The sequence below is a fragment of the Taurulus bubalis genome, assembly GCF_910589615.1.
Source record: "Taurulus bubalis genome assembly, chromosome: 2".
Lineage (NCBI taxonomy): Eukaryota > Metazoa > Chordata > Actinopteri > Perciformes > Cottidae > Taurulus > Taurulus bubalis.
This window is the reverse complement of record NC_136590.1, coordinates 26729421-26753693: the sequence shown is the minus strand read 5'-3', so window position 1 is coordinate 26753693 and position 24273 is coordinate 26729421. Positions and strand designations below refer to the sequence as shown.

At 42.6% G+C, this 24273-nt stretch overlaps 1 protein-coding gene across 1 annotated transcript; it reads right to left on the bottom strand.

The window, feature by feature from the left end:
* Positions 1 to 146: 146 nt before the first annotated feature.
* On the bottom strand, positions 147 to 23014 carry nsd1b (nuclear receptor binding SET domain protein 1b; the record flags this gene model as incomplete). Its single annotated transcript, XM_079237810.1, is given in 26 exon segments — positions 147 to 202; positions 735 to 1424; positions 2120 to 2312; positions 2686 to 2792; positions 2902 to 3043; positions 3536 to 3652; positions 3759 to 3881; positions 6214 to 6360; positions 7212 to 7324; positions 7408 to 7613; positions 7868 to 8024; positions 8606 to 8785; positions 8867 to 9067; positions 9840 to 9963; positions 10485 to 10622; positions 10974 to 11206; positions 11499 to 11541; positions 12180 to 12280; positions 12657 to 12903; positions 13063 to 13175; positions 13715 to 16841; positions 17058 to 17230; positions 17966 to 18107; positions 20981 to 20983; positions 20985 to 21913; positions 22910 to 23014. Coding segments are annotated over 25 exon segments (7788 nt in total). The 5' UTR covers positions 21897 to 21913; positions 22910 to 23014.
* Positions 23015 to 24273: the final 1259 nt, after the last annotated feature.

Below are 24273 nucleotides of genomic sequence, written 5' to 3'. Positions count from 1 at the left end.
TTACGTTTAAGACCGAAGAGTTCAGCCGACCTTGACAGGAAGCTACAGTACAGTGCAGTCTTTTCTAGCACGAAACACCTACAGTATACACACTGGCTCTGCAGATACAATAACCGTCTCCAACTACATACGCTTTTTTTGCAGGGTCAACTTGCTGAAATACTACTGAGAACAAATACCAAAACAAACCAGCAGGTGATATCTGTGAGAAAAACAAGTATATTGGAGTGAAATATGTTCACAAATCTCGAGTTGTACATCATCATGTAGCAGTTCCAGATAATCGTCTTTGTCAGATCTCCCGTATGAAGGTGCAGTCAGCGCTAGTGTGTGCAAAGTCACTGCCGTGAACCGAGCGTGGAACCGATGATTAGGACAAAACTAAATAAATAATAAAAGAAAAGTCTGTGTATAAATATGGTTCTCTACAGTATTTATGCTGTTTATTTATTTTGATTTATGAACACTTTATTTATGCATTGATTTAGTTTTGTCCTAAAATGTCCTCCATACAGTGACAGACTGAGCTACTTGTGATTGGTTCATCTTCCCTGGGAGGGCTCGCTGCCTGCGATTGTAATAATAATCCACTGTGCGTCACTCCTCCTCCTCCTCCTCGTCTTCGTCATCCTCCTCCTCGTCGTTGTCGCCCTCCTCCTCGCCCTCCTCTTTGTCCTCCTCGTCTTCTTCGTCATCCTCTTCTTCTTCGTCATCCTCCCCCTCGTCGTCGTCGCCCTCCTCCTCCTCCTCCTCTTTGTCCTCCTCCTCTTTGTCCTCCTCCTCGCCGTCTTCATCGTCATCTTTGATCTCAACATATTCCATCACTGCCTCTTCATCCTCTTCGTGCAAAACTGACTTCTGTCTCCCCAGCTTGCCCTCTTCCTCCGACTCCTCCTCCACTTCCTCAAGCAGCTCCTCATCCTCCTCCTCTTCCTCCTCATACGAGGAGATGGGCGAGTAGTGTGGGAGGTCATACACTGGAGGGCTGCTGGGAGCATCTGAGCTGCACGGGGGAGGTGAAGAAGCCGGCACGGCGACAGGAATAGTGATGGGTACCGGGATGGAGAACGCAGGAAGCGACTCGGAGGGACGCGTGCCGCCACCGTCACCGCCGATCACCTGGATCTTCCTGGCGGTCGGTTTCTGACCGGTGGTGGCGTTAGAAGCAGCGGAGGGGATGATGGCCATGCCCAGCCCCGAGGTCAGGGCTCTGGGCTCGGGCGTGTACTCCCGGATCTCCCCCGGTTCCAGGGGATCGGGCCCGCAGGGGTCGTGTTCGCTGCAGCACAGCTTGCCGTCCAGCTTGGAGATGAAGAGCAGGCCTTCGCGGTGCTGGTTGCAGTAGGAGCTGGGGCACATCTCGCAGAAGGACGCCGCGTCCTTGTTACATACGTCACACTGGTGCCACGGACATTCCCAGCGACCTACAATGATACGCAGACAAGAACGTCAAGGAAAGCACAAAAGAAACTTTTGCATTTGGGACTTGAATCTGTGAAAGTTGTATACCGTTTAATTAGTCTCAAAACCCACTCACATTAAAACCAGGTGCGTGCACATGATGCGAGCACGCAGAACAATATCGTAGCGTAAAAACATCCGGTTCCACAAGCTCGACCCTTCCTAGGCGCTCACAACCGTTCACTCGTCACGCTGACTTTTGAGACTTTGAAGGCGGGATGAAATTAAATAAACAGGGACCGAAGCCTCTGCTCACTTTCAACAGCCAGAGTCTGAGCAATGTTTCTGTTGTGGTACACACACCATTGTTCAGAATTTGTTTTTGTTTTCTGAGGTGCCCATTTTTGAAGGACAACTTATTTGTTCATCAAAAAAGTATATGCAGATATCCGCTTATATCCGATCTAGTAAAGTCTGTGTGTGGGAAACCATTAAATGTTCCCACTAAGGACAAAAAAACTGATCTAAGTGGGTGTTAAAGTGTTTTTTGTTGAATGGGAAAGAGGCTACAGCATGAAATACTGAAATGTTTTATCATGTAGTTTTCCAGGGACCCTCCCCTCTGACTCATATAGCATGAAGTGACTGCCTGTGCCAAATACCACAGATTTCCCCAAAAGAAAATATGATTTATTGTGTTAAATAAAGAGCCACTGACCTGCAGGCCTCTTGGTGAGGTTGAGGCAGTCGGCGTGGTAGACTTTGGGACAGCCGGGTCTCTTACAGGAGACCATCTGTCCTCCATCTCCGCAGCTGAAACACTCGTCCTCTCGCTCTTTGGTCACCACCACCTTCTTCTTCCTCTTGCCTCTCTTCATCTTACGGCCTTTGTCGTCAGAGGGAGGGTTGTTCTGGTTTGGAGAGGAGATAAGCTTTAAACGGGGCCTTTGCTGAGCTGACTCCATGTTTACCTTTCAGCTGACCGATTTCAGTATTTAAATAATTTGTAACTCGGTACATTTACTCAAATACTGTATTTTTATACTACTCTATACTTCTAATCGTAAGCATATCAGAGGTACTTTTTACTGCACTACGACAGGCTACATATTTTTTACTTAAGTACAGTTTTGACTGCAGGAATTTTACTTGTAGTGGAGTATGTTAACAGTGTGATATTAGTACTTTTACTTCAGTGAATAATCTAAATACTTCTTCCATTCCACATCTGACCTCAGGTGTTAAATAACATATGAGTATTTAAATTTGTCTCATTGACCTCACCTTTGGTCTGACGCCCAGGAAGCCGCTGCAGTTCGGTGCCCCACATTTACAGACCGTCTTCCCGTTCCCCAAACACTCCAGATTGTAGTTGAAAGTGAGCTCTGTGCCTGAACAGAAACACACAAAACACCTCCACATAAGCATTCCTCATTTGCATGTGTTCTTCATGTGTCATTGTTCAATACTCTGATTACAGCAGTGATATATTGTATTTACCCGCAGCGACGTCGACGAGAGAGAACAGTCCCACCCGGGTGTCTCCGCTCACTGTCCACTTCTGCGTCTCGCAGTTGGGCTGACAGCAGTGGTTCATGAAGCGAGCCTCGTTCCCCTTCGGCCCGGCGTCAATGATTCGATCCTGTAGAAAAACACAACAGCACGCAATTGTTACAACTCATTTACAAACCGAGAGACGACAGGAAACGAGGGAAAGAGAGAGGTCACAAAGGTCAAACACATCGGTAAATAAACACATTTTGTGAAACACTCTCCAACCAGCTGACGAGTATAAATCAAGATCTGAGTGACGGCGAAATTATACTCAGTCTACTTGGGAAGAGCCTTGTTTTGCTGCCACTTGTCAAAATTCTTGTTTGGTTAGATCACATTGTGGATTGGGTCTAAGTATTCTTATGTTTTTTCATGCCTTGTCTTTCTGCTCTGAGTTTAAAAAATTCAGGATCAGGTAGGATTTCTCTGATTGGCTCCAAAAGACGTCTATACCGACAAGATGAAAACAGGAAAGCGTAACTAAATGTAGACCTTTTCCTCACTGTCAAAACAGTGCAACATCAGCATGTTTAGTACCAGTTCATACTTAAACTGACACACTCTGGCTGTGGAGCCTTACCTTGTCCAGAGTCAGCATGTAGAAGTTGCAGATGTCGGTCTCCTGGGCATGTCTGATCCTGAACCTGCACTCCTCCTCGTCAATCACCTCCCCGACATACTCGCTCACAAACTGACCCTGAGACAAAAACATTCAACATCATTTGGCCCGATTCAAACAATCTAAAACAGCAACCACACGTCTTGATGGCGGCTCAAGTAGAAGTAATGACAGAAGTAGTCACCTTCTTGATGTCATGGACACAGCGGAGCCCCCAGCCTCGAGACAGCGTCCTGAAGATCTCCACCTGGCTGTACTGACGCTTACTGAACGCCTGGTTGAGGCAGCGCTCGCCCGCCGGGCAAACCTGCGAAACATTTCAGCCTCTTTGAGCTCAAACTTTTGTTTTTAACGTGGCTTTATCGGGAGTTTCAGCTCCTATTTTATCTCTCTGGACCGAAACCTTTTCTAGTTCACCTTCATCGTTCTTATTGCGTCTTTTTCAGAGAATGGCTGTAAAAAGTCCCTGAACACTACCTGCTAAGCAGCAAACAGCAGACAGACACAGCCAGGGACTGGTGAACATAGACAAGATGCTAAAGAGACAGATGTTCCCCCTCTGGACTAGGTGGAGACCAGAAACCGAGCTAAAAATGAGTGAATATTAGATTATAATTAATCTGATGGACACAAATTTGAAGACTACTAATGAATCATCTCGTCAGTCTGTGACTGATAAATGTGAAAATAAGCGTCTTTCCGTTGACAGTCTCTCAAAAACTATGGTCTTGAGACAATTTGTTACATTTCGGGGTTGCCCCTTGGAATATCTCCAGAAGATATAAACTATCAGAAGGTCTTAATATTAATGACACACATATTATATTTATGTTCTCTTGGCTTGGGTGAGCCTTCTTTTGCTTCATTTTCCAGGGTCAAGAATGAACTAGGGCTGCAACTACCGATTATTTTCATAATCAACTAATCTATCGACAATTTTTTCGATTAGTCGACTAATCTAATGACTATTTCCCATTAAAATGACTCAAAATGTTGGAATTTGAACTTCAAATGTATTTGAGTAACACAATCTGAACATCAGAACATCATTATAACAAATAAGTGAAATAGTAATACAAATTAAAGTGCAAATATGTTTTAAAAGTAACGAAAAAGTACAAATAAAGTTTTAAAAGTAACTCAAAATACCATCAAAAGTGCAAAATAACTGACATTCAAAGTCCAAAAGTAAAAAAAAATAGTCCACCCTACCCGACAATTAAAGTGCAAGGGTTTAAAAGTAAATCAAAATGACTTATTGCAGTCCCACGTATTGCTGCTCCCTCCTTCAGGGGAACACAATTTACACACGTTTTAAATTGTAATGCAGAAACGTGAGCATATTGACATGCTCTGGAGCAGGGGTTCCCACACTTTTTAAAAGCTACTTCTAAAATGACCAAGTCAAAAATATCTACCGATATTAATAATGCTATATATATATATATATATATATATATATATATATATATATATATATATATATATATATATATATATATTAGTAGCTGCTGGAGGAACGATGTTTGGACTTAATATTTTTCATGTGGGGAAAGGCTGACTCACATAAATAAACTCTAGACAGACACTTGTGAAGTTCCTCAAACCATGGCGCTGCAGCTTTGAGGACAGATGTTGCATTTTCCATTTGAAAGCATTAATTGAGCTGATCATATCAACCACGGTCAAGCTCATTCAACAGATCGGTTAAAAATGCCAAGTCTAGCAGCCACTGATAGTCACTTAGTTGGTTGTATTCTGCATGTTTAACAACATGGAGAAACTCCTTTATCTTTGGACAGAGCTCTACTAAGCCGTCCGTGATCTCTTTCCTGTTTAGCATTGTAGCACATAATGCTTGTTGGTGTATTATGCAGTGGTAATTAAGGAAGTCGGGGAAAACATCGTCCTCCCTGCACTTAACAATAAATCCGTTCAAGCAACCGACCATTGCGGGCGCAGCGTCCGTGGTGATTGACATTAATTTGCACACTAGGAGCTGGGTTTTGTCGATAACGTTTTTTGGCATGCGATCTACCCGTACTACCTCTTCCGACGAATTGGGCACCCCTGATGTAGTGCATTGCAATGCCGAATGAAAATTACCGGTAGCTCTGAATCCTTTCATTACAAACGATGCGTCGACGACCAAAATACGCGTCGACGATTTTTCCACTAATCGTTGCAGCCCTAGAATGAATGTTGATGCTGTGTATGTATGCATGTATAGGTATAATTGCTTTGTTTGGCCAGCAGGGAAGAGGCGTGAATTTGATAAAGAGGGAAATTTACATTGTTTTGGATGAAGACAATGAATATTTTTGCTACTTTTTTTGTTGAGTTTTCATGAGAAAAACTTGAATGATACAAAGATTTGAAAAGAAAGTTAAGGATTTGATGCATATTATGAATTAGCATTAACTACACATATATATTTGTGCACATCATACTTTCAAATAAGCCAATGAGAAAATAAACCAATCACAGCCTCCATGCAGTTTCTACATTAAGCTTTAAATTAGAGGTAACTCAGCACCTCGACACGAAGCATGACTTGCTCATGATTTGTGATCATAATCCGTAAAATACCAATAAATCTATAAAAACATGTAGTGAGTGTGACGGCGGTGTCTCTGTACCTGCGGGTGACATTCGTACAGCAGCATGCGGTTGATGCACTCAGAGTCCATCCCACACGGACTCTCGTCTGTCGCCTTGCAGTTACAACGCGGGATCTCCGATAGGTCGGCCGTGAAGATCTGCACCTTCCCGATTGGTCGATTCACCTGAACGAGTCAAAAAGGTGGAAGGAGACATTCAATCTCTGACAGCGATTATCTTTAAATCTATCAGAGGACATATATGAAGTAATCTTTCAAATTTGTCAGAGATCAGTAGTATAAAGCATAACTTGTAATAATGCCCAGCACCAGAATAATACATAATTAATAAATAAACATACAGTAAAAATATTCACAGGATTTTATTCCCAATTTCCCCACAAACTCAAAGTGTAATCACTGTAATCAAACTGTCCCACTGTGATATTCTTTTGTTTATTTTTTTGTGCCCTGCTAGAACAAAATGCTTGACAGGCGTAGAGACAATGAACTGAGGTGTGTTGGGGTTCAATGAATGATTCCAATTTCCATTTGTTATTGTTTGGTGTAACGTGAAAGAACTTCATTACATCCGGTAGATTTTTCCACATTAAAAACCTGCCAGCCTTCCCTTCATTATTGGAAGGTTTTTTAATGTAGAAATATCTGCAGGAAGTGAAGAAAAAGGAATTGATAAGTGAATGAAACCACTACTTAAATATTTCTGTTAAAACAAAGACACAGAGCTGCTCTTTAAAGGAATAAGTGCTGTGGAATAATGTCCATTATCTTGAATTTACCATTTGCATCATTAGAGTGCAGATTCAGCAATTCTTTCAGCAATCCTTTTAGACGTGGCTAATACTTGAAATAGCCATTATTTAAATACCATATTTAATAATACAGACTTTACAGTAGCGAAGTTAAAAGTAAAAAAGTAAAAAAATTGGCTAATTACACAGATTTTAGTGGTTTATGGAAATTGTATTTAATGATAGTTTATTTGCTTCACTTAAACAGAGACGCAGGTCCCTGACCTTAATATGTTTGAACGGAGGAGGCTTCCTGTCGTTCTTCTTGTCCTCCTGAAGCTGCCGGAGCTCCTTCTCCGCCTGCAGCTCACGGAATCGAACAGCCGCCTCCTCCAAAGCTGAGGAGGTAGAACAACAGTCAGACGCTCAAGTCATCATCGCAGGTACAAACACAGAAGACACAGCCGACAACGCGGGATACCTTTCTTGTAGGTGGCATCAACACCTTTCCCCATCTTCTCTTTGCTTATGGCGTCCACATCCATATAAGGGAAGACCCTGGCTTGGTATGTCCAGAGGTAATCGTTGGAGCCGAAGAAGTGAACGGGAAACTCCCCGACATCGTGCTTCATCCGCTGGATGTTCTCCGGAATCGTTTTGGGATGGCTGACCTCCGCCGGCCACCACCTTTATGGAGCAGGAGAAGAAAAACACACAAAATTTTGTCATTAACACAGAGAAGCTAAAGAGTCTAAACGCATCTGTGAGGCTGATAGGAATTTCATCCGTTCTGCAGGTATTTGGTAACAAACCAAAGTATTGGGCACATCAAAATGTATGTCTGAACCAGATGTCATGCTAATTTATATAATAGTTGTTGAGACATTTCACTCAAAGGTACTTATTGTCATCCTCAGGGCAAAACATCCCGAAAAACTGACCTGTACCGGCCAACCTTCACCCAGAGGATGTCCTTGAAGCGAGGTTTCTTCCCAGCCTTGCAGTCGTTGCAGTACCAGCTGCCTTTCGGCATCTCCATTTTCAGACACTCCCGGTGGAATGCAGCCGGACATGACTCACAGCACAGCAGACTGCCCCCTAGAGGACGAGAGGGGGAACAGCATCAACTGTTGCACGTGAAGGTTAGCTAGACCTACGTTAAGGTGACCACGGTTTTCTGAAATACGCTGTGCTGAGCATTTTAGCCTCTTTTAGCTTATTGTTCAGTCTATGCTATGACTACTATGTAACAGAGTATTTATGAGTGTGATATGAGTAATTTTACTTCAGCATAGGAGCTGAACTATTCCTCCAGCACAGATGGTGTGCAAGAAGGAATGCATTGACCTTTTGGGAAGGTGTTTTCACTTTTGTACGGATAGTTAATTAGTTAGTTAGTTGAAAATATTGATACCACTCCTGTGAATATACTGTAAATAAGAACAGCTTAGCTCAAAGACGGTAAACAGGGTTAACAGCCAACCTGGATGTGTTTGATGGAAACTACTATCTACAATCCAGCTCCTTAAAACTACACTATTTAAAAGTGTTAAACCGTCAAGTTGCTGTTTTACAAGGGGGTTACGTGCAAGCGGGTTCCCCAAAATGTCAAACCTTTCCATTAAACTATTGACTTTGTGGCAGATTCAAGCCAAGGCCTTGTGCTCCTGAATCCGTACCTTCGGTGCAGACAAAGCACCAGCTGACGTTGACGTGTTCGTGGTTCTTGACGCCACGGCGGGGGGCGAAGTGGTTGGGACAGATGATGCTGTTGTTGGAGAGGATGACGCAGCCGGCTGCCATGCAGAGGTCCGTAGCGTGATAGGCCACTGGGCAGCGCACACACCGAACCAGACGACCTGCAGACCAACAACTGTACAGTCAGAGTGCTGAAGGGGAACCCGAGCGACAGTAAATCGTCCGAGCAACCTCTGGTTGACCTTTAGAGATGGACGAGCTGTTGGGGTTGGTGATGAAGCAGGTGAGGCAGACGTGGATGGAGCAGCGGAAGCCTCGGTTCACAGGTGCGGTCGGGGCGAAGTTGGCGATGCACTCGCCGTGGTAGAACTTCCCACACACAGGAATCATACAGCGCCGCACGTCCTCGCTGCGCTTTTTACAGACAAAGCAGGTGTGAACGCCTGGGGAGAAATAAAATGACAAATGATCATTTTGTCAAGTGGTGCATTTAAGTGTTTATTGCATACATTTTTTATTCACATATATATATACATATGTATATATATATATATATATATATATATATATATATATACATTTGTATATATATATATATATATATATATATGGGAATAAAAACCGTAGCACGTTGTACAGCAAACAAACATAAATATGATACAATCAAATATATACATAAGAAAAGTGAGTGTACATGTTCAGCGTTGAAGTTTATTGTTACCATTTATTGTTAATGCGAAGAACAGGCTCATTGTTTTCAAGAACAGGTCTTAAATCCTGAAGTGAATGTGCAATTTCTTCCATGGATAATAATAGAATAAAAAAATGTTAACTCTGTTTTTGTCACAATATTTCACTCCATGGCATAAGCAGCAACACAAATGTTTCTAGATTGTTATTTGTCAATTCTAGAATTCAGAAGGTGAAAAACAGTGAAGCTAAATGTCACAAATGTACACAATCTAAGAAATCTGATGTTGTTCTTGTTTTCCCCAGGCTATTTTTTGTTTAACATTTATAGTATAATATATACATCTAGTATAGTACTATACTATAGTAGTAGTAATACAAGTTGGGCAACCGAAACATAAAAAATATAGTGATGACTTTTTTTGTTCTTTCACAATCAGTAACATAGACCTTTGACACATGGTATCTATTTATTTACTTCATAATTCAATGTGCTTCAGAGAGTGTCCGTCAACACGGTCGTACCTGATTTGCACTCCGGACAGACAAACTTCCCTTTCGGGGCCTCGGCCAGAGAGATGCAGTGCAGGTGGAAGGCTCCACAGCACTGGCCCTCGCAGAGCAGCAGCTCCCCCGTCTTCTCACACACCTGAGGCAGGAAAATCACAAGCTACTTTAAAATACCTGATATAATGAAGGTTATTTAAAGAAGCTGTGAAGGTTGGGTTTTCCATTTCCTGTGTAGCCCGACGTGTAACGTGTGGTATTATTGCTCGAGGTTGCACATGGTGATATAGTGTGTAGTCAGGGTCACTTACATGTTTTATCTTTAGGGTGATTGTGCTTGAACCCACTTTGACTTTTTGATTCATTGAGAAAAGGGGAGGATGTATTTTAGTGTGTTTTACAGGCCTGTTGGCCTTTATCATCCTTCATACTGTCAGAGTACTAGCCATTCATGTTAAATATCTTCCTCACAGCCATATGTCTACTTCTGGCTTCATTACAATCTCTCTTTTGGCACTGACTGAATTTACCCGAAGAGATACCGTATTAAAACAAGCATAGATAAACATAGATTTTCTGTAATAATGACAAAGTTCTATAATATGACGAGAAAAAAATAAATGGTGAATCCAAGCACAGGATGAATTTCTAGAAATATCTCACCTGACATATGTTCTCCTTCATGGAGGCCGGACCTCCTCTGTCTCCTATGATCTTTCTGGAGGGTAAAAGTGGATCGTCACACAGCGACAAGTAGTCCTTCATGGAGGAGAAGCTTTGATCCAAGCTGGACAGGTCACCCTACGGAGACAAATTCATACAGTGTAAAATCAGAGCCCGTGTTTAGATTTCATACTTTTTAAAGGTAATGTATATATACGTATATAAGTTTGATTTATCACTGCAAAAGACTATTAGTTTCAAATATTTTCCCTGCTGTTAAGTTGCTCCCTTTTCCTCCGTCAAGAAATGATTTAATCTAGTCTTAAATCAAAACAGTATCTTTTAACTGTCATCAACTTGTCTTTCCTCCCACAGAACATGCTCTTTATCTTTGTTTGAATGCCATCTTCTGGTCATTTCTACCTGGAGCTCTGTTAAACAATAAAATCACAAAATGGGAGGCAAAACACGACAAGGAAGACAGCTGACCTCCGACTCCGCTGTGTCCCTTTTGTCTTCTGCTTGAGGAGGATCAACATCTTCTGATGTTGTCTCCACATGGGCGGGTTCGGGTTCGGGCGGCGCAGGTGCTGGAGAGGACGGTGCCGGAGATCTGGGAGGGGGATTTGCGGGCGCACTGGTGGACACCTCTGTGGGCGTCGGCGTGGAGGTGGAGGCTGTGAGCTGCTTACTCTTTGATATTAAAGATGGCGGTCCAGAATCTGGGAATAAGAAAGACGTGTTAGAAACTGTTCATCCCAACTATATAAACACAACACTGCAGGAAAATAATCCTATAAATAACTACTTATTCAAATTTAGATTCTCAATCATTTTCAATCATATTCTTCTCATGAGTAGAATGTTTTCTTGTTTGGAAATTAAACAGTTTAGAAGAGTTTAGTAAACTAAAACATTTAGTTTTCCACTTTTAAATACTTTTTCACACAAAAAAAAAGCTCAATATTAAGCAAGATAATAACTATATACAATATACAAAGATGATTCACTGACCTGATTGGGGATCAGGATTTGAGTTGTTCTTCACTGTTTTCACCTGTGACAAATTAAAAAAAAAAATTTCCAGTGAAACTGACAGTAGAAAAAAAATATTTGAAACTCCCATATTCACAATATCGTGGTAAATAAACTGATCTTGAATATTATGTCTGTCCAACATGCTATTCTATAATTACATGAAGTTTGCATGTGCCGGCATTCGTTTCATGGTCAATTGTTAATTCGTTGAATCCAGATAGAGCTGAAACCTCATTTCCCAAAAGCCTGTTTAGACGAAAATGATCATACAATCTATTATACGAACCTTCTTAAACTTAAAAGGTGACTCAAATAAGTTTAATAGATAGTTTATCATCACTTAAATGTTGCAGCTGGTAAATGTGGGGCTCATTTTAACTACATACTCCTGGGTAACTTCTATATTTGCTCCTTGGGACCATAAAGCATTATCTTAACCTATATTAATATAATATAACGCATTGGTTGATTATATTTTGTTTTATTAATTTTAACCAAAATTAACAATTAAATGTAGTGGAGTAAAAAGTGCAATATTTACTGCTGATATGCAGTGATGTAGAAGTATAAAGGAATAACATATACATAATAATAAGTAATATAGATGTACCACAGATGAATAAATGTCCACACAGCAGATTATATATATATATGTACCTTCTTTTTGGGGACCGTTGAGGCCTCTGCCTCAATACAATACTCCAGGATCTTCTGAGTGGGTTTTCTCTTGCGCTTCTTCTCCAGCATGAGATTGTTTCCTGTGAATTAAATGTCACATAAAAACACTTCTTTGATGATCAGTGGCCAACCTCATTATTGCTCCTATGGCTGGATGGGATCAAACAAAATCTTCAGAGCCAACATACAAAATCTTGTTGAAAGCCTCCCCAGACGGTGCAGGCTGTTATGGCAGCATATTGCTACCTGTGGTTTTGCAATAGCATGTTTAATAGTCACATATGGATGTAAGCTAAATTAATTGTAATGTAATGTTCATGTGTCCACATTCTTTTGGCCATTTACCCAGAAGACTTTTTACTTCGGCTGACAGAAAACTTGTTTTCCTCCCCAAACAGTTGTTGTAACTTTGAGCACAGTTAAGTAGCAAAGAAAGAAATACAAAGACTTCCTCACCGGTGGCTTTGACGAGGCCTTCGGACAGCGAGAGGTCAGATTCAGGAGGAGGGGTTAGTGTGTCTACGGAAAGCACCGGTGCATCTTGGGGGGATGTGTTTTCAGTGCTGGGAATTTGTAGTTCAGAGGGCGTTGTTGCAGCAATTTCCTCAAGAGGCAGCGTCTGTATTTCTGGAAGCAAGTTCAGGGATGGCTGGTCGTGTGTGCTGTTGTCCGATCCCGGGGGTTCGGACATGGGCTGAGTGTCCTGAGAAACAAATGAAGAGATTGCACTGTCAATCGGTGGTACGAGCTTCGTGTGTCGCTGGAAACAAGTGCTATTGGCTACTTAATGTCATAGTATTATGTATATACAACACTATATAACTATAAGATTACAACAGATCTTACTTTGTATGAGTTTTACCTTTCCAATCAACTGGAGAGGCTTTTTGGTTTTCTTTCTGGTGGAGAAAATCTGATCATACTCTTCAGTCCATTCGATCAGCCTCTTGCTTGGTTTTCTAATTCGTTTATGTGCTGAAAAAGATATATAAGAACAGACACTAGCGTTTTTAAATCTCTGTTCTTTCTAGTGTTACTAGACAGCAGAGTGTATTATCACACTTATACCATGGCTACCTGCCACAGGCAAATAGATTTGTATTCTGAGGTTTTTTGAGCGAGAGTTAGCTTAACTGCTAGCACATATCAACCCTACAAAGAACTGTTGTTATGTTATCTGTATATAGCCACAGTATTATGAGTTTGGGGGTGGATTCCTGTCATGTGCTTGGAGTAGCAATTCATTTGAGCTAAATACACCCAAAACTGTAGAAAATACTGTGCAAACAATGATAAACAATGTTACATTGCTGAGCAGATGGAAGCATCATCTACCATTTATGTATCACATACAAAACCCATTACCTATGCCCCATATAACGACAAAACCCCAATTGCACGCCAAATCAGTCGGCCAAACTACAACTTTGAGATGTTTTTCGGAATGCATCCAGGATTTCGGTCACATTGTGCTTTCCTACTTTGGGCAGATTCTAAAATTAGACTGTCCTTACCTTTTGGAGCCTTGTTACCTTCTCCAGCGTGCATCAAGCTAGTGTTAGTCTCCGTGCAGTCTGCAGCAAGGTCATTTGGCTGTTCCAGGCACAGCGTAGTGTCGCACCCCCTCTGTTCCAAAGGCACCATGTTCTGTAGATTCTCATTTACTTTGCCCCACCGATCATCCTCCCTCTCCTCCCCAACTACTCCTTCACCACCTACAGCTTGCCTCTTCAAGGGGCTGGTCTGTATGCCCAACAGGGACTGGACTCTTGACGAGCAATCCACTCCTGACGAAGAGTCCATTGCTGGCAGGGACTCCAGTCCTGGGAAACCAGGTCCAGATCTGGCAGGACGGCAAGGCACTTTGCGGCTGGCTTTCTTTTTCACCCCAGTGGTGCTGCCCCTTCTATTATAGGGCCTTTTGGACATCTGACTTGTGCCCTCCTTATTGTGTTTGATTTCAATTTGGTCTGGACTTAAATATAGATTTTTATTGACATGTTCAATTTGTCGATCTTGACTTGCAGGTGTCGCCTCGTCAGGCATCACTAAGGGTTCATTTTTAACATGTGCACTTGGTGGCCCAATTTCCAGTTCTAAGGGGGTCCCCTCTCGCTCTCTCGTGTCATGCAAGTCCTTCAACATCATGAGAAAAGTGCTGAACTTGTAGTTTGTGTCTGGTTTGAATGAGATGGGTTTACCACCGCCCTCATTAGTCAGGGACTGGAAGGATACTTCCTCCACGTTTTTAAAGGCATTCATAAAAGAAAATGGTGAGGAAGGGGAGGACGAGGAGTGTATGCCAGAGGAAAGCTCTTCCTTCTTTGCCTTTACCCTAGAAGTCAGAGGTATGAAGTCCATTGGAGGAGTTGAGGATATTGAGAGATCTTCATCTTCGCTCTTGACACCAACATCCGAGTCAGACAATGTCGAAGGTGGGGTACTACAGCTAGAAGAGATGTCCTGATCACACTTGCCATTGTTATCGAGAGATTTAATTTTAGTGCAAACGTCCAGTTTGGAGTTATGCACAGAATTACACACAAGGTCCTCAGCTTTTCTTTCTGGATTTAAGAGTTTTGTCTGCTCAGCCTTCTTTCGGGCGTTTTCACGCTTCTTCTGATCCGCCTCCTGCATTGCTTTCAGGGCTCTGGTCATCAAACGACTGCTGGCAGGGAGGTGGGCAGGCTGCTCTTGAAGTAGGACTTTGACTTCATCAAGAACCTGCTTTGATTGGTGGATAACTTTCTTGAATTTAGCAGAACACAGGCCTTCGGGCACAGGAGCTTTCCTACAGGCTAAATTGCCATGCATGTCAGAAGGTGTAGGAGTTGCATTACAAGTTGTACTGGTAGATGTCATTTTTTGCTCTGAACTGCTTAACTGTTCAGAGGACACGGTTTTTACTTTGGATGCAGGAGTCTTCTTACATTCTGACTGTTCTGATTGGTTAGAGGAGTAATTCACTTTGCTTGAGCTTACATTTACAGTTCCTGGAATACCTAACTCATCAGACACAGTTGCCACATCTGAGGCAACTATAGTTTTACCTTGACATGATTCTGACGAGAGTCGAAGAATACCAGTCCCACCACTTGCTTTCAACTTCTTAACTGAGACCTTTATGGGTTCTGAACTGACAGCCTGATCTATGGAGACACTTGCCTTGCTGTCAACCCAATCTGACGGTTTAGAGGACATTTTAGTCACAGTAGTATCTGGTGTTTTTTCATTCTTTGTACATCGAAGTTGGTCACTGGGACTAATGGTCACACTGGAGTTCAGGAACTTCTTACCCTTTATGTCCTTGCGTATCAATTTGACAAAAGGCAGCCTACACTTAGAAACCAGACTTGTTTGTTTGTCTAGACTTGGTAATGGGTCAGTAGTGTTAACATTTAAAGTGGATGCTGCTTTCTTGTTACTTTCTTTTTCTTCTACTTTGTCAGAAATCCTATCAACTACACAAACCTTTTTATTAGCCATTACGTCCAAATGTTGAGTTTGACTGACTCTCTTTACACTCAACCTACTTTGGTTTATGAAGCTTACTGGACTGGGCACAAAGTTCTTTTTCACATCTGAGCAACCCAATTGGTCTGACTTTGAGCCAGTAACAATGTCAACTGTATTACTCACTGTCTGTCTAACCTTTGCATATCCACACTTGTCAGAGGGCACAACAGTCTCAACAGTAACACGTGGCCTCTGCTTGTCTGACAATCCTGACTGGTCAGTGGGATTGCCAGTTGTACCAAAAGGCCTATCAACAATAGGGGTGTTTTTACACTTTAAATGTCCGTACTGTTCAGGTGACTGATTTATTTCAGCAGGTACTGAAATCGTATGCTTGTCTGACAAGCCTGACTGGTCAGTGGGACTGCCAGTTGTACCAAAAGGCCTATCAACAACTGGGATGTTTTTACACTTTAAATGTCCGTACTGTTCAGGTGACTGATTTATTTCAGCAGGTACTGGAGTCTTATGCTTGTCTGATAACCCGGACGCACTAGGAATTTGAGACTTTTTACTTACAATAGATGAGTTCTTTTTCTTACAGGGCACCTTACTAAAGAGAGTACGGTCTGGCACCGAACTGGATGTTTTAGGTCTTCTGTCTTTGCCGGATTTACTGAACCAAAGACCACTCTGAATCTCTGGCTGCTTTTTCACCTCTTTGATAACTGGAACAGATGGCTGAGTCGGAGCTAGCTTTGACTGACGTTCAAGTGCTTTGGGACACAAAATCTTGGGGACTGAGTCGAGGTCAGAATACGGGCAATCTCTATTGTCTTGATCCGATTGGTCAAGTCTATTATGCAACGTCTTTTTAGAGTTTTTACTACTTGTGTCTTTCGACGATTTACTTGATTTCTTCTTGCCAGAAGATTTCCTTAAAGTGCTTGTTTTTGCTGGAGTTGTACTCGGGGATGAAATGGATCCATTGGTAATGTGCAATGTCTCAGGAAGGGTGGGAGGAAGGCCTGGATGGGCCTTGTTCTCTCTCTTCGGTGTTGAACTGTCATGGAAGGCATCGTCTATAGACGAAGAAATGAAGGAAGCTATTTTGGGTCTCTCTTGGAGAACAGATTCAGCTTCTGCCACACTGGATTTCCAAGAGTCCTGAAAACGCTTTGCAATCTGTAGAAAGATAAAAGGTCAACACTACTCAATTTTGGCACACCTAATTTACTAGTTTACATAAGCATTTCTTAATTGTAACTGCAGTCATTCCTGAACCAGTCTGAAACCTTTCTTTTATTGTCTAAGACGATGATCATCCAGCAATGATGATGGAGACCAACTTTTTATTAGGGCATGCAAGCAGTGACTCATCATTCTTAAAATAGTAATTACAGTGTATTTGTAGTTCTGCTCCCTTTGCTTCCCCCTCCGGCGAAGTAAGGGGAGCTGTTCAAATTCAAAGCCTCCGTGGAAACTCTGAGTTGCTTTGTCCTCCACCCAGGTGAGCTCCAGGGGCTCCCCAAAGGTCCTGACATGGTAGAGCCGACAGGGACGGTCACTCGGCTCTAAGACAACAACAAACATCAGTCTCAATGTCTTGTTATAAGATTTAAAACTACATAATCCTGCACAGAATATACGTACATCTGTACAAACAAACAAAGGGAGCTTTAAAATACAAGAAAACCTGGACTCTATATAACTACAATCAAATGTGCATGCTAATATGAGAAGGAATATTGTTGTACTATATGTATGCATGACAGTGGGGGGAAAATAAACCACAATACCAGCAGTTTGTGGTATTTAACTAGACATTAGGAAAATCCAGCAAACGACAAGTGTTTCTGACTAGAATTAATACTGAAGTACTCCACATTTGCAAAGGAATTATTTTATAGCATGTCAGGGGATGTGAGTGCTTAAAATAACTGCTTTTAAAAAGGGATGTATAGTGTCAAATGAGGAGATAATTTGAGGATGTTCTGAAACTTTTCCAGCATCATTGTTCTGCCTTCTTGGTAACGTGACCTAATATGGCATTTGTCAAGTCAATCATAGGAAATAGACCAATTGACAAAATAACTATACATTTCTGAATGTGTGTCATAAATTATTTTGTCAAACAATCTAATTATATGCTTTTTTGCATTATTAATCATCTTACATGCTCTGCTAGAACCAGCTGAGGATATCAATTTACTGCCAACCAAAATAATCACTAGAGTAAGTCAAACGATTGAAGATAATCCTTATGCGATGTAGGCAATCACATGAAGTCAGCAATGTCTCTGGCCCACCTTTCACTTTGTGATAGATTCCCTGTTTCGGGTCAACGGTCACCTCACACGGCCACCATGGTCTTCGGTTGAACTTTGCCCAAATAACTTCACCCTCTAAAAACTTCACAGGCGGCAAAGACTTTTTCTTGAGGCTGTTCTGCTGTCGACAACGAGACAATGAAGAAAGAAAACTGCAATCAGACAAATGAAAATGAGACGGGTTTTGGGTTTTCACAAGATCACACCTACAGATGTGTTGGTCGCTTGTTATTTTTAGGATGTGCATCATGACCCCCTGATGTGCATTTAGTTGTTTTTTTTACCTTGCTTGATGAGTCTCAGCTTTTCTGTGTCTTTGCCTGAACTGTCTGAAAACTAGGGCTGTCCACGACCAAAGAAATTCAAAGTCAACTAACACTAAAATTGACAAGTTGATTTAATCGACAGATCTGTAAAACTGAGTTTCTCCACAAAGAATCACACAAAAGCACCACTGTAAATCTTGTGTTTACCATATATGTACTCATAAGTTTCTTGGACCATAAGTCATTCAGCATGAAAAAAGCATAAAGAAGGACTAATTGACTAAGTTGACGAAGACAAAATGACCAATTAGCAGGCCTACTGAAAACATCAAAGATGAAGGCTGTAACCTGAAACCTATTTTTTGAGTATAGTTTTTTTTCACCATATACGGTTCCCAAAGGACATAAACGAAAATTCATGCTCCAGTTTTAGCTTGATTTGTATCTATAACTTTTCTTTTTATTGAATAGTAGAGAAAACGAAAGACATGCAAAGACATAAGGTGAACTGTTGTTCAACAAGGCTGCTGTAAAAAGTCTGAGATTTTATATTTTATAAAATTTGTGGGTGTGCAATTATTTTACAGTCGACGAAGGATAAAAGATGGAAGCACTCGCTGGTGATTAACATTACTCAAAGAGTGATATAGGATGTATGTATGCGTTAATTGATACTTAACATATTTCATTTAAGTTGGTCAGATATTAAGATACTGAGGTTGAGCTTATTGTTGTGAGGTAAATGTGTTTTGTCTTCCTGTCTTTATTTGCTTTGTCGTATAATATATATATATATATATATATATATATATATATATATATATGAAAAGATATACAATCGCAACGACAAAGCAAATCATAGCTCAGCCATGTATATATATTTCACATATAACACTGCATGGTGAGTCAAAGGTTTCAGCTTCAGACCAACAATGTTCTCTACAGGCTTTATCCAAGGTCTAATATTAGTCTTCCCTTGTACCACAACAGGTTGCAAACCCCAGTAGAATAATATCATAACCCGGTAGCACTTGAGGCAACTACAGCATTTGTGTTAATAGGAGTGACTGCTCACAGCAGCAGGTTGAGAGGACATGTCGAGGTACATGAGCAGGCCTGAGTTATGACCGGCATGTAGCAGCAATGGCCAGAGGGCTGATACTGGCTGCTGCTAGGATTGCATTTTAAAAGGAATAGTCCAACATTTTGGGGAACGCGCTTATCTGCTTTCTTGCCGAGGGTTAGATGAGAAAGTCAATCCCGCTCTCATGTCTGTCTGAAGCAACAGCCAGGACACAAGTATAGCTTGTTATTAAAACAGGAAGCAGGGGAAACAGCTAGCCTCTAGAGGTGTTCATTACATGTATGAATGAATATTTATCACAGAATCTACATAGTAAATGGTGGGCTGCTGAGCTACTAACCTTATAATCAGCGACTGTATAGCATTAGTTTTTTCCTCCAGAGCATCCATAAAGTCATATTTATTTGTTAAATCAGGATACGTCACAAAGGTAGCTAGCCACGTAACAATCCCATCATGACCAATTTTCCTTCAGCAGCCAGATAATCAATGTTGAGTTTCTGAAAAATCTGGCCCAGTTGCAGCGTATACACAGAAATAACAGCGGTCCTAAAATGTATTCCCGGGGAACACTGCAATGGGGAATTTCTGACCACACGATAAAAGCAAAAATAGTTTGGATCCAGGTCCTTTAAGATTCATTAAAAAAATATAGGAAATACACTGATTCCCTTTGTTTCTGAGAGTTATATGAAAAGACCAATATTCTCATATCTGTGCACAGTCAGCAGCTTGTTAGCTTAGCTTTGCACAAAGTCTGGAAACAGGGGAAAAAAAACAGCTAGCCTTGCTCTGTGTCAAAACAATCCACCCAACAGCACTTCTAAAGCTAAGTAATTAACATATTATATCCATTTGTTAAAAAACTATTTTTTTACATTTAGGCGGAGGAGAAAATATTGTATCTGCCCTGCAGAAAAGGTTTTTGAATCATTGAGTATAAATTTAAATGTGATGTTTCTCAGGCAAATTCTGAAGTCATACTGAATCTAACAATGTATGCTCATCATGTCATGAGTTCAGATTTGACTACTCTAGGACTCAGAGAGGGAGTGTGATTTTTGCAGTCACACGCTATGGGTTTTTAAGTACCTTAATTGCCTACATTAGCAGCCTGCAGGCCCTGTAGATGAACGGGCCAAATCAGCATCCAATCCACAATAACTTACTTCCTGTTGGCATTCACCTGTCCCTTTCACCTTACACAGCATGCCAGCCTCACGTCTTTCCCCTCCATGATCCCCTCTTCAGCTCTCCTGACACTCTGAAAACCTCTGGAGAAGCTTAACAGTCTCCTTTAGCGCTTTGTAAATAGAAGACGAACATATTTCTCAACGGCCAAGCTCTGTTGTGGAGCCGTGTATCACGTTACAACAGGTGAAAGCCAGTGCAGGTGTTCAGTGTGTCATGCACAAGGTTTGTGTGTGAAAAAGTTACGTAATCCAGCACTAAACACATATTTTCTAGTAAGGGGAAACTCTGTTGACTGAGGGCCATTGTGAAATTGTACAATATTGCGTCAATATTGCGTCAACATTGCGTCAAAAAGCTGTTTGTTTACTTAATAGAGGTGTTGCTATTGCTAGAAAAAAAACAACCTTTAAAATGTGTTCTTTTGTTTACTTGGAGTAATGAGGATAAAACTTGCCAATGAATGCATTGAGGGACAATCCCCGTCGAGCAGGAGCAGCTCAGTGTCGCTCTCCCACTCGTCATCCGAGCCGTCCCAGTATCTCCTGCGCTGCCCCGAGGATTGGGACCGGGTGACCACCTTGGCCGATGAGACGGTAACATCCTTGGACTCCAGGTTCAAGTGTCCAGGAGTGGACTGAAGGACATTCCCCGCATTCTCTCGTTTGTCCTGCAAGCCTTCCCCCAGAGGTGACACAGTCCCCTGCTCTTCATCGTTGTTGTCGTCATCGTCATCATCATCCTCAAACAAAGAGGATTCAAAGTGCAGGAAGCCGTTAGCGAAGGGGCTGTTGCTATCGAGAGAGAAGGCCGGGCTGGGTGGTCCCGAGAAGCAACCTTCCGTCTTTTTCTCAGACGAGCTGGGATCGGCGAGATTGGCTGCCGGCGTCTCTCTACTTCTAGTTTGGACCATGGGTTGTTTTTGTCCACCAGCAGAGCCACCAAAGCTCTCCCCCCTGCTTGTGTTCTGGGTGCCAGAATAATCACCGCTAGTGCAATCAGCCCAGGAGTCCCTCTCCATCCCCTTTCCCCTCTCCTTCTTATTGCCCCCCCACTCCCAGCTCCTCTCTGGCTCCCTCACCGGCAGCACCAGGTCCGGCTGGCTCACCATGGTGGTGAGATGTTGCAGCCTCCTGAGAGGACTGTAGGTGGAAGAAGAAGAGGAGGAAGAGGAGTGGTCTCTTTGTGTAAACCCATAGACGGACGCATGCTTGAGGGAGGAGGCGGCGGCGGCGGCACACATGGTTAGCCCGATCCTGTGGTCATGGTGTCTGGCGGCGCAGGAGTGGGTGGAGAGGTCACGGCCGGGGGTCAAAGGGCAGCTGGACTGATGAGTCTCCCTGCCAGGGCCTGGGTAAGGCCCACTCATGCTGGCATGGTTCCTCCCTGAAACATGGAAAAAAATATAATCAGTGGAGCCCAAAATCATAAACAAACATTCTGCACATTTTTACTTGCACCAAGGCACATTGTAGTATACCTGTAGAACCCAGCTGTGATTTTGTTTAATTTTATGATATGTCCTATAATCCTACAATGATAATCCTATAACAAATGACATTTTATCCATGTTTTTTTTTTGCAAAGCATTTTTCTACAATCTGTCATAACATCACTGCAGCTTGTCTAAAGTTATCCCAGGCAGCTGGTGGCAGATAATATATCAATAATAACAAAAAAAAAAAGTGGCACAGCTAAGCCATCACTTAGGTGAAATACAACACAAACCTGTCTTCACATGATGTCAAAATAAAACGTAAACAGACTCACTGACGACGAGCAGATCGACCTATGGTGACATTTTTTTTGTTTGGAAGAGATTCTGCGCAAACATAGCAACCGCCGCTATAAAGCCTTTGAGGAAAATGATCGCGATATGATGAGAATTACATCAAGTAGGATAAGGTCAACACCCTGTAAACTCACGCTCGTGCATGCACTACACACTAAACACAATAAAAGCAATGCATTACAGCGCGTCATGTTAAAAATCAACCGACATATACGCCGGCGCTGCAACCAGCAACTGGAAATAAAATGGACCCGTTCGTGCGCGCGCGCGTGTCTGCGTGCGCGTGTGAATAGGCGTGTGCCACTGAATGTGTGTCTCTGCCTGTCTGTCTCTCGGTCTGTGTGTGTGTGTGCGTGTGCGTGTGCGTGCGTGTGTGTGTGTCGCTTGCATGCTTGCACGAGACAAGAGACACACAAAACGCGACGACACAAAACAAGTTCACCGACACACACTGACACACACAAACACACGCGAAGGGACACACACTTGCACAGGCTTCCCTCTCCGACAGATGCAGGCTATGTGTGCATCAAACAACAAAATCACGAAGAAAACGCCGAATGACACGGGATCTGTCGTGAGAATCTTACCATTCCGGTGTCGGCCACCGCAAAAGTGACCCTCGACCCGCTCATTTTGGCGTCTAAATGTGCCAATTTCCGATTTTTTGAAAGCGGATGAGGAGAGTCCCAGCGGCAACACTACTAGGCCCGGATCCCGTGAAACGTACTCGCTGACTGCCCCCTCCTCCCTCCTCCTCCTCCTCCTCCTCCCTACATGCGCTAAAGCCTGGTCCAGCGGCCCCTGGAATCGAGATCAGATCCGGGCGTGTTGTCCTCCAGCGACACCCCTTCCTCCACACATACCCCCACCTTCTGCTTTGTGATAACTACAACTTTCTAATTCGCCCCGTGTGGATTCCTGGCTGTTTCCTGCCTGCAGACTCTGCCTTGCCCCCTGAAAGTCTCTCTCTCTGCTGTGCGCACTGCCAGGCGTCACCACCGCCTCCCTTCCCAGCCGGTCCACACAGCGTGGAAGGGGGTCGTAAATGTCTCTTCCAAGAAAAAAACAAAAACAAATATGAGTTGACAGCCACCAAAAAATAGAAATAAAACTTAAAAAACCTCCAAAAATCCAGCCCCGCCCCTGTCCTTAATTACAAGCCTCAATTATTATCCATGTCACATGCCAAACTTGTGCCAACAAACTGGCCCCTTCTTGCCCTCCCACCACCACCCCCGACACGCACTTGGGCCAGCACACACACAAATAGTAATAAAGAGAAGTGATTAAAAAATTGTCCACCACTAACACGTCTGAGAATCAGTGGAATGGTGCAGCAGACTACCCGTAAAAACAGATGGGTTTCCTTTTTTTCTGAGACGAGTTGCTGTGTGTAGTCTCTGGCTGCACACCGGTCCCTTCAAAATGGAGTCCTCCAGCCGGAGGAGGAAAAAAAAAGAAGAAAAAAAAAGAAGCAGGCCACAAAGTGTTAATATATGCTCGATATAAAGTTCACCCAGCCACGGAGGACCTGAGCCTGAAAGCGCACCTCTTCTGAGCTTTGGCCGTGTTTCTGGTGGCTGCTCAGAGTCTTGAATCGGCCATGACACGACAGGAACACATGTAATGCCTCACAAAGTCACTGTCTTGTGAGCGTTTGTGCCACGACAAGGGGGGACTGAGGCACAGTTATCCAGCATGTATGTGTATGTGTGTGCCAAACGCACGTCTCACTGCTCAAAAATTAAACATTAAATGGCACTTTCAGCGTCGACTGTGCGGTGGGAAGAGACATGGTTTCTTTTTTTTTTTTTTTTTTGGTCCAGAAACGAAGGGGTGAAAGCTGGGAAACTCGGCCGGTGAGCTGAGCTGCGAGATTTCTGCTTTTTGATTCTTTATGGGGGGAGTGGGTTGAAGAAAATGTGGAAAATAGAATACCCTCTCCACACTC